We start from the raw sequence: 12009 nt of genomic DNA on the forward strand, positions 1-12009 counted from the left end.
TGGAAGAAAAATTTGTATAGTAAGGTTGTTCTCATTATGACGATAAATTCTGTAGTGGTGGTATACATTCTCAGACCGGACTGGAGACGATATCACCATCTATCTGCGTAGTGTTTCGTGATTTTCGCCGCTGGTGAGCCAAATGAACATAACGGCCAAGAGAAGATATATTCCGGGCATGTCCAGTGTCCAAGATGATTAATTATCAAAAAGGGGTCAGATCCTTCACACAAGGTTGTCAGTCGGCCCAGCTGCCTTTCAGTGGAGTCAGGCACTTTGAGGCCGCTTGATGATGTATCTGTTTGTGACAATGGGCCATGGGTGTACTCTCGGATAGTTTGGTGGGGGTGAGTGGAGGGTGGCATTTGTGGATAGACCTACACCTAGAAAGATCTTTGCTTCATGAACGTTAACGCTCTAAGTGATCACATTGGAGCAGATATCGATCATGCTAAGGATTTATTAGACTTATTAGCTAATGTTTAAACGATTTGACCAAAACCACTGGCCATGCTTCCTAAGGGGAATTTATCTTGATGCAGTCCAAATCAGTTCGATCCTTTAGACAGTACCTCCTTGAAGCTTCCATCATACAAAACGTGTTTCTTAATAGTGTCGAGTTACACGCCTTTTAGTTGGACCCAAACGCTCTACAGTTCAGATCACATGGTTCTGATGACGCAACCAGGTTTCATATCGAAGGAAAGGTTACTGTCATTGGACAGAGTGGGAATGGTCATCATTCATCTCACCTCCATCGATGAGTCGTGGTTGGGAGCAGTGATACAGAACCCTGTCAGGGCACTCAAGCACAACCTGAAGCACACTGACCAGTGGTTGTCAGGTACGCCTCTTTCTTCCCGGTAAAGTCAAGGAATAAGAATATAATCACCCAACCACTGTCATAATGCTAAAGTGGGTAATATGCACTGAGTATTCCGGGATCTCAAGCGATCAAGTGTGCCTAATGAAATCAGAGTTACTTCAGCAAAACTTGTGTTTGAACTGCAGATGTCGATTCGAGACATAATATATGCTGTTTGCTGGTACGCACAGATAAGCATCTTAAGCTTATATCTGTGAGATCTAGATTCACAGAGACAAAAGTTTAATGTGGTTGGTCATCCGATGGATGCAGCTCACAATACCCAAAGACCAGTTTGAACTCAGCACAGACTTATCACGGGTGTATGACATGGCTTTTACTGGATTTTTTCTTGTGATTTACTCTGTAAGAAAATGTCGTTTTTTTATTTATTTTCTCTTAAATGGGTACTGTCATCACGGCTCAGGTAGCATCAATTGTGCTGTTCTGATGTTAGCAATGCGGTTGTTTACCATCCAATAAGAGAAGAATTCTTATTCTCTCTAGAATGACCACAGTAGAGTATGATGCTAAGCGTTGCCTCCTTCTGTTATCTCTTTTCCCAACATTATTGTGTTAGGAGAGCATATTCCAAGAAGAATGCAAATTTTTTAAAATTATGTTCTGCAGAGAATTATTTCTTGATTAACTAACTATTAAACCCTTCTACGCCTCCCCACAGGTAAGAGCATCATCCTAGAGGTATCGCTCAAGCAAAAAGGGTCAAGACACTGCAGCCACCTAACAGTGGTGAGGGGTGATAAGGGAAGGGTTGTGAAGAATTTCTTCTCTTTATATAGTATACAGATTACTGGACCCGAAATGTAGCTGCAGTTCTTCGTAACGTTAATGTGATCGGGTAATTATTCTCCGAAAACATATATTTACCAAAACAATGCTTTTGGCTGGGTTGCGTTGGGACTTGGCAAATATTATGGTCATGAACGGACGATGCGCGTATCGACAAATCACTTTGTTCCCGCAAGTTATTTTAGATTAGTACCATTTTGGCTTTTAGATTAATGCAGCGTATGACAGTGGATTGCTGTAGGACTTATATAGTATGGTTATCATCATAATATGTGCATGTTGGCCAGTCATTGTATTCACGTAATTTCACATGCGGAAGGGTGTTTATGCTGTGAAATTTGTCACAATTCCTTAATTATACATATAGGAACATCTTGTTTGCCCGTCATACTGAATTATGTCCGCTCGCAAGGAAATGGATATCATAGGTTTTCATCCATTCATGGCTAAAGTAAATTTGCATGGACTTGAAGCGATAAACTGTCGCTTTGCATGACTTTTGGACTTATGGCGATAGTTACCCACTTGTCACCACAGTTATCATGGCTCTTTTCCTCTACAGGTGTTCATATGAATTAACTTTCTCAAAATATAGCCATCTCATATTTTAAAATTTACCTTGTGATTTCGAAGGACACATAGTCAGCTTTTGCCTTATATACGTCTCAAAACAAATGCAGACCTACATATTCTCTCGTTTTCTGTAAGTATTCGCCAACAAAATAAATGTTTTTTTAACGTTTTGTTTATAAATGCCAGTGGTCAGATATCTACACAAACATCAAGCTGAATCATTTGATTCCATTCCTTAGCGAGTGTTTCTATCATGGCGATTATGACGTCATTATGCCGATCGCGTTATTATTGACGATCGGTTAATGTACACTTGACATTTCAACAACTAGTTAGGAGTGAAATAAATTTTAGTTCTGTTTACTATTAAGGAGTAAGTTGGCCCATATTGTTTTCATTATTACATTTAATTTACCTTAGGCAGCGCCACATAGCGTTTCAAATACGCCCCGGTTCGGCTTCCTATTGCATAGCGATGAAAGCCAAAATGGACCTGGCGACCAAGAACATTTACATAATTGACTGGCAGCACTGTGAATTCAGGGAGAGACAATGTCAAATAACGTGTGTGACGTCTGTGTCATAGTAATCAATGAAAGTGAAACAAGTGCTTATTCATTATAATAATCATTAAAAAAGGTCTCTGAAGAAAATAATAAAGTATATGAAAAGATCTTATGAGATCTTTGGCAATTTACAACCTGCATTTAATCGGCCACGCAGGATTTCTGTTGCAAAACAACTGTTGTGATCTCTGTGCCATAATGAAATAGAAAAAAAAACAATATTTTTCAATATACAATTTCCTTTATGTGTTTGATAAGAGGAGTCGGTGGTTTACATTTAATGCATTTCTAAGCAATCATCTATGTTAGCATGGAAAATTAGTGAATTTAACATAATCATATAAACTCTTAATTTTTTTAGTATACATGCATGCATTTACTGATGATATTTGATATGTTATGAATTAGTAAACATATATTAAAACATTATATATAACCGTATGTCATAATTTTCACAAATTCATGAAATCACCAAACAGCTCAATTGAATTTCCAGATTCAGACTTACGGGAGAGAGTAAGCAGAACACAGAAGTCGAAAGAAAAGAGTGGATACAGGTAATTCTTATACAAATCGGGGGTGGGGGGGGCACTGAAAACTGAAAAATTTGAGCGGGAGAAGAGATTCGCCCACATTACATTTAACATTAGGAAAGTTTTGCACTGAAACGTCTATTTAGGAAATACAGATTTGTCAGAATGCACAAACTGTCTGATAAAAGATATTCATATAAAATAGCAAATTGTAGATTTAGAGACCTCTACATGGGCTAAAGTGAGCAACGGTTTGCATCGTGATGAATGCATAATGAACTTTTCAGTGTAGAAGATAGAGAGGTAAATAAGCATGTTTTAATGAACCAGTGTCTTTGTCTGCTGGGAATAATTTCTTCAGACTAGCATGGACACAATATGATACAATATACCACTCTTCCTCTCTTAATATTTTCTTCTGATTCGTAAAACTAATTTTGGCCGGCCAGTTTAGCCCAACCAATAATGCAACTAAGTGCATTAACGGTGTGGCACTTGTTTGTCGGGCATTTACAGTTGTATTTCATCCGTCACCTTTCGCTCTTTTAAACATCTAACACTAATAGTATCAGTTTCAACCAACTTTATCCAAAAAATATTCTGGAATAAAAAAAATTTCTTTAATGTTATGATAATGACATCGATCTGCTATTTGACAAAACTGCAAAACTTTAGACGACTTCTAGAGTCGTACATTGAACAAAAAGTATTCCCAGTTCCACGTTTATTTAACATCTTTCAAAGATGAAAGGCTTTCATTTTCGAACATTAATCTGCTGACAATCATATCCACTGCTAATAATATAGAACTGATTTGAATCAAAATGTAGGACAACGTTTTCACTGATTATGAACAAGGTATGACATCGCCGTTACTAAAATAAGTTAAAACAAATTGAATTAGTTTTTCTGAAAACTATGTTACAATTACAAAGTATGCCATCATAAGGGCAAATTTACAGACACCAAGCTCTTTAAAAGTTCATAAAAGATGCCGACCCACGATTTAATATGTCTGCAATTGCTGGTAATAGTTAACTTCAAACAACATCTTTTCAAAGACCATTATACCAGTTTGGACCTAATTTATAGTTAGATGAATAACATTGTCATATAGTATTTGCAAAGACGATGCTGATTTAAAAAAATTATGGTAGACGGAATAATAGATTTACCATCATTTTAACAGGATTTGTATTTTGTTATTTTTTTATTTTTTCGATATAACCGATAGATCGCTAAAGACTAACTTTGACTTTAACCACCCCGGCATCAAAACTGTTTTAGTTCCTCTACGCATTTTTATACTTTGAATCTGAAGGGTCTTGTTCCTAGTTTGTATTTGCCTAACATATCTGACTTTATCTGTCCAACAAGCTTCACTATTTTCCAAACTGCATGGTACTATTCATTGTCAGGCCTTTCAAGAAGCATGCAAGAATATGCGGAGCACCCTTGTGTTGATTGAAAAGACACAAAACGCCAGACGGGCTTTGCGGCTCCAGGACATATGTTACAATCAGGAGGAAGCCACACAGGTAGGACAGCATAGAATTTGGAATAACAGCTGTATACCATGTGAATGACGCGTGTGTGTGTGTGTGTGTGTGCGCGCGCGCGCGTGTGTGTGTGTGTGTTTTGGCTGCATGCATTTACATTATTGTATGTGTGTAAACACTTAAATTTACGGAGATGAATATTAAAGTGTGGCTTATTAATCACTGGTTTGCGTTTGTAAAGCTGTACATGTTCGATAGAAACAACTCTCTTATATCTAGACAACACTGCGTTTGTACATTTCTTTACTAATGTCCGATACGAAAAGTATGGATGGATGGATGGATTGATGGATGTGGATGGATGGATGGTCTTAAACTAAGTAACAGAAAAAAGCGAAAACCAACAAATGTTGTAAAATGTAACAAATTATTCATTTCCTTAAGATGCAAAGTGAAAATGTAAAACAAACTTACAGTTTTGCGAATTAAATTCCAAAATGTTCTGTCACCACTTCTAATTAAAGTCCAGTGGTGTTAGAAATAAGATTGAGCGCTGAATGTTTTGATATGCCTGTATCCTCGAATGTGCTAAAGTGCCAACGGCCTGAAGTGTAATGATATGCCAACAGTCTTTTGATAAATCACAAAAAATATAGCCCCAAACTGTTATTGCCTGAAATCATTATAATTCCAAGTTAATATTTCTCTCCAAGAATATTATTAAAGAGCACTTTGTATTTCCAGAGAATAATAAACTGAAGCAATGATTTCACCCAAATTAAATACTGAGCGCAACAATAAAACTGATTCTGCCTAAAGATATTAAAGCAAGAGTGAATAATTTTTCAAATAAACAAGATTATATACAAAAAACACAAAGGCACAAAGAAGAGACAGGATGTGGGGCAACAGTTAATTTCTAGAACAATCTGATTTGTGAATAGATAAGATCTGCTGCTAAAATTATAATAAGGAATGTGGTAAACATCACGCTGAATATGCATTGTTATGGGGAATACCAGTGTCCTCAGCTCAGACCCCAATCAATATGTTTACCTTTATTCATAACGATCTTCATATTTAAACCTCCTTCCTAAGGAAATATTAGCTATATATTATTTGTTTATAGAATAACGGGCTCTAAGTCCAAGATACAATGATATGTACCACATAATCATGGATAAAAAACTAACAATACAAATTAAAGATATATTATTATATTGATAGGCGGATGGATTGTTACAACTCCATAGTCATAAACTATGGCACAAAAAGAAGCAAATCCAACACGTTTTGTAAAACTTAACAAATAATGTAATTATGAAAGCTATAAATGAAACTACGAGAAGAACTTACAGTATTATGAATTGAATCCAAACTAATCCTGATAAAGTTAGACGAAAGTCCAAAAGAATGAAAAGTTTCGTATAAATTTGGCAGCCGGAAATGTACTGGTCCGTTAAGAATCGTGACGTCAAAATGGCGCTGTCCAGAACTCCTTTGAATAATTCACAATAGTTTCAAAATAATATTATAGTCCCCAAAATGAGAACTTTCTATTTCAACTGAACAGTCCGAAACGATATTTTCCCTCTCGAGTATTTTATAAGTACGACATTAAACACTTGTGCAGACTTACAACAGGTACACAAGAAGCAAGATTTACTCCAAAATAATAAATTTGATTGCTCAGTTCTCTCCTTATATACACCTTCTATTACGTCTGTAATTCACAGCATACCCTACGTGATAGATAACACTACTCAATTTATTTCGAAAATGCCTAATCATGTGACCTAGACCAACCAATGGGAAATTAATTTATTCTTCTAGAGCCGCCCAACCGCAACAGGCAATGAGAAATTAACCTCAAATCATCAACAGCTCTTATTATTAGTAATTGTCAACACATACGTAATCATCGACTTTTAGATAATGTGTATTTTTTTGCCCTTAATATTCTTAAAATAGACTCAAGTCGTGTAGGCAAAATCTAACTAAGATAATCGGAAATTATTACAATTTACAGCCAGGTATAAAAACTACAAATAATTAGATAAAATCATGTACCAGGAAATAAAATATAGATATACATCATAGGAAGATGGATGCATGCATGCTTGGATGGATGCATGGATTGATGAATGCATTAATGGATACATGGATGGATGCATAGATTGATGGATGGATGAATGAACGGAGGGATACATGAATGGATGGATGGATGGATGGATGCATAGATGGATGAATGGATGCATGGATGGATGCATAGATAGATGGATGCATAGATAGATGGATGCATAGATATATGGGTCATGGACGGTTGGATGCATTGATGCACGCATGGATGGATGGATGCATGGATGGATGGATGCATAGATGGATGCATGGATGGATGATGCTAACATTTCATTACTTTATTATCCATTTTAATGTTGATCATGGTCTGTAAAAAGGTTGTTAACAAACTCAAATAGTAAGCCAGAAAGCTTCCAGATAAAATATCTCAGTTGCCTAGATCTGATTTGCTTCACTATGAAGATGCTAAATTAAAATTAGATTACATGATGTGCGTAATCGTTCTACACGTATAATGGTACATTATAAAACATTTACACGGTCTATGGTGCATTACTTGGCAAAACTGTGTCTTACTGCCCTATTTTAAATTTACTGTTACAAAGTTATTGATTCTTTGTCCTAATTCTCACTTTGTTAATGAATGTTCAAGCCTGCATTCTGCCATATACAGTCGAAGATGGTCAATTAAAGATTTTCCTAAGTAAAGGAACTAGAAAGTAGTTATTATGCGCATAAAACGTCATTAATGATGAAAGATTCGTTGATATCTTCTTGAAATGATCCTACATCGTTTGTCTTATTATCTTAGGCACAAGTCTTGGATAAGCTAATCAAATATATAACAACGAAAATATAAGTGAACTATGTTTTATAAATGTCAATGTAGAATATAAGAATACCCAAATCAACGCTGGATACACCCTTCCTTTTATGTGAACACTTTTATTATATTTCTTTTGCACTCCAAGGTACATTATGTTTATTTAAAAGACGTGCAAGTCAGCTTCAGGCAGTCACCCATGAAATAATGTCAAAATATTATTAAAGAAGTTTTTATCTCATTATCATGGGCTTTGTTATTGCTATAGACCAATAAATACGATAGAGTGGAAAGTTCATAGTTTTTATTGGGAGATAAAAAATACGCATGTGTGATCACACTTTTATATTCTTTCCAAAATTGATGGAAACCATGGCATATGTAACTTTAAAATTTATCTTATTTCTGGTACTGAATCATTACTAATAGCTCTCTTTTGTAATTATTTGAAAGCTTGGATTAGGTACACTAATAACTGGTACATGAGCCTACCCCCATCCCCACTTAGCAAAAAAACCCCACCCCCAAACAATGTTGACAATAGTTCTGGTGGCCGTTGAACTCTTGGCACAATATTTGTCGGGCCCATATTGTGCCACATTATGGATAATCGCAACAGTGCATAAATGTAAATTTCTTTACAAGTTTTTATTTTGTTTTAAAAAGTGGCACTGGACAATTTTTCCTGAGCAACAACAACAGAAAGAATCGCATTCAGTAAATACATGCGCTATAACAAAATGCATGTATATATCCCTCCCAATTATACGTTACACTTCCATGCAGTGTTTCATTCATTCTATACACCTATAGCGTGAGTACTTTCTATACCTTCCTGAAATAATTGTTACATATTGCTTTGCACTTGATCACAGGAATATAGTGACCTCCCAAAGGTAATATTTAAAAACTTTGTTATTTTGCCAGACTAGAAATGAATTGATAGCATTAATGCCCAGTAACCAAGATGCACAATTTTTTTAGCGTACGGATGGACACATTTAACACTTTATTCTATGCACAACGAGAAGTGTTAATTTGATATAAAAATTATGACACGAGTTGAATAATACATTATCACACAGTTGTCACCTGTTAGCGTTATGCTGTAGTACAACATATTAAAATCGCTGAGTAATCCAAGTCCTTAACAGTATGTGATAAGAAGAATCTAGCAATCTTGGGTAGATTTCTTTTGTGAAACTCGTTCAAAAATAAATGCCACTCAGGCGACCTGTGGTATATGGTATTATTAAACTCGTATCAGCACTGTACTATCTAAATAACTCTTGTGTCAGATCCTTTACATGACGTCAGCTGACTGCAGCGAGTGTAACGTGATATTATTTAATATAATTTATTATCATATGAACACGAGATCGATAGTATATTTATCACATGATGTAAGAATTTCTCATTAATAAATTGCATTGCTATGTGACATTGCTCAGTGGTATGCCACAGTGTCAGATTATTTTATGACCTGATATAATCACTGACAAAGATAAACTTCACGTGATAAAAGATATTAACTTGATAGAAAACCATCAATATTGGTACTTATTAGTTTTGCTTGTTCTTGTTTATATAGTTAGGATTTCATTTGTTCTAGACTTTTGTTTTACTAAGATAGTCACTTTTTCAATGTGAGAAAAAGCACATCTTAATTAGGTGAAACTGAATCAAACAAGTCATTAAGTTAATTTCGACCGTTTAATAACATGCCTCTTTCATACTTTACATGACATTTTTCGAGATGTTATTTATGACAGTAACACTTTAAAATACAAATAATCGTTGCTATTTTATTATTGACTTTGCTTTTCTAAACGTCCCAAATAGCGATTCTTTCTTTCGTAGCCACAAATAAATGGATGTCAATAATATTTTTCAGCTGTTTTTTTCTTTAAAAATCTCACGAGCTACAATATTTACTTTAGTTTTACTCCAATCTCCCTCACTCGTTTTAAATTATTCAGCTATTTCTAATATCAGATTTCACCCATTTGTTATAAAACTCGTTTATTATTTATATAGAATGTTGCTACCCATCAAGTATAATATTGTATATTTGGTTTCCTTTCCTTTGAAATATATTAATCGTGTGCACAAAACACGTTTGACACCATACTAGGTCGATTTAAATCAAATCGGATACAATTGCAGATAATGCCATCATATACTGTTATCTTATATGTGACGCATTCTAAAGGGTCTATTTAACTGCACTATCCATACATCAATACCTGGATGAACTTATAGAAACACAAAAAGGGAGAGATAGACAGCTCGACATATACAGGGAGGGGGGTAGATTCTACTAAAAATGTTCGCAAGCTATTTTAAGAACAGCAAAGACACGTCTCCTGAACAGGAACATAAATGACTACAAACACCACCACCACCTCCCCTCCGCATATCGGTCCAGGTAGCTCTAATATTTTTTATATCGTTATGTGGCTGTAGAAATGCTTTATATATTTTGACTTTGCTTTCCTATGTTATAGCCTTGTAAAGGTAATTGCTAACTGTTTCAGACGACTGCTTTTAGTATCCTAAGGCATTTGTGATTATTTCAGCCTTCCACAATTTTCTTTTTATTTGTATGTTTGAATTCTTAACATATTTGTTGTCCAGTCATTACGAGATGGTCTCTTAGTTCGCTTCATATGACTTGTAAGTGATAATTACCATATAGATACAAGAGTCTTCGTATTCAAACAACAGGTCCTTACAGTATTTCGTTACTATTGCTAAAAATGGCTTGGAAAGCATCCACTCTGTGCAGTACCACCGATAGCATGATTGTACTGTTGAATCAATGTTTACAAAATCTTATAACCGAGGCAGTTTTCATCCACGTGAAAAAAGGAAAAACTTCCAAAATATTTAATTGATAAACATGTATAATCAAAATCTATTCTGAAGGTCTCATTTCAAATAAAGGTCAAGTGCAATGATGTAATAGGTTTCTTAAATAATAATTTATTTAGTAGTATAAAAGGAGAATTGAATCAGCCCTAGATTTTATCAACAACACTTAAATCTTGTCCTAAGTGTATATATTGATTCCATTGATTTAACTGTCTGAAATTTAAGACTGGATTTCTACTGAAAACTCAAATGTTTGAAGCCTGGAGGTAACATTAAGAATTATGCTGATGAAACTGGAATAAGTTTGGTGGTGGATATCTACAAGCATAGAATACATCGAGTTATGGAGTAAATTCAGAACATAGCATTCCGAATCGGAAATCAAAACTGACTATCAGAAGAAAAGGGAGTGTACGGTAATCAGGTAATGTGGCTACAAATATGTATAAATACAAACAACTTCAACTCAGTACTCCGAATCAGAAGTACTAGGTGTCAGCTAAAGGTGGGACACGATGTTGGTGCTAACTTTAGGATTAGACTTGCCTTATGTAAATGATTACTACTTTGTGTAATTTTTGAACAATATTTGAATCAATATAGAAATTTGGGCTGTTTGTATAGAGTCATAAATAATACGATTATGCAAACATTTGCATTATATCATTCTTATTCCAGGCAAAGTTTCACAATATCAGACTTAACAAACGTGACCATTACTTTAATTGTTGTACTCGTATAGTTCCACGTGCAACTTTTCCACGTGCTCGTTTAGCTCCTTTATTTCCAACACCTTAGACTTTCTACCAAGGAGAAAATCCCACCTAGGTGAATTTCTTTCACTGAAGGCAAGCTCAAGGTTTTCCAGTGTTTATCTAATACATTTGAGTGTTCACTCAAACTAAATTTTTTGGTGGCTATTATTTCAAGATACCGATAGATCTAAAGTTATTTTTTATTCATATATAGACTGGCATAAAATAGAAGTTTCATTTCCATAAAACACAGTATATTCTATGTGTATTGCAGAAGACACGCTTCAGTACACATACAAGCTAAAGAAACAATTTATGATTCATAACGATCGAATCCACAAATGGTTGAACCCTAAGCAAAATCATATTTGTCTGGTACAGTAACTAAAGAGAAATCTTTTGACGTAAATTCGGATAATAAGAGCAAATAAATGTACTTTCATAATTTTAAAGTAAAAGTCAACGACTTCATGCATCACTTTTCGAGTTTGCTTATCGATCGCAAACGTTTTTTGCAGGTATTACAGCAACTCGATGATGTAATTGAGGAAGAAAGCACTAGAAGGTAAGAGGACCGAACAATTGAAATTTTATTTAGAACAACAACTTTTATATCAACAAGCTATGAAACA

General features: G+C 34.9%; 1 protein-coding gene across 6 annotated transcripts in view; it reads left to right on the forward strand.

Moving 5' to 3' along the window:
* The window catches only part of LOC149770083 (uncharacterized), a 77560-nt gene that overhangs the window by 32802 nt on the left and 32749 nt on the right, over nt 1-12009 (forward strand). For 5 of the 6 annotated variants that reach the window (XR_016418957.1, XM_089949418.1, XM_089949421.1 and 2 more), the window contains 4 exons: nt 3311-3371; nt 4766-4885; nt 8624-8644; nt 11896-11942. Coding sequence is in view for 5 of the 6 variants with exons in the window: in XM_089949418.1 (XP_089805544.1) it covers nt 3311-3371; nt 4766-4885; nt 8624-8644; nt 11896-11942 (249 nt within the window). In the remaining variant the exon portion in view is untranslated. The remainder of the gene's footprint in view (nt 1-3310; nt 3372-4765; nt 4886-8623; nt 8645-11895; nt 11943-12009) is intronic. The other variant, XM_089949422.1, reaches the window with a different exon arrangement.

The sequence above is a fragment of the Sinohyriopsis cumingii genome, unplaced genomic scaffold (genome assembly GCF_028554795.1).
Source record: "Sinohyriopsis cumingii isolate HCF-2022 unplaced genomic scaffold, ASM2855479v2 utg002715l, whole genome shotgun sequence".
In the NCBI taxonomy this organism is placed as follows: Eukaryota; Metazoa; Mollusca; class Bivalvia; order Unionida; family Unionidae; genus Sinohyriopsis; species Sinohyriopsis cumingii.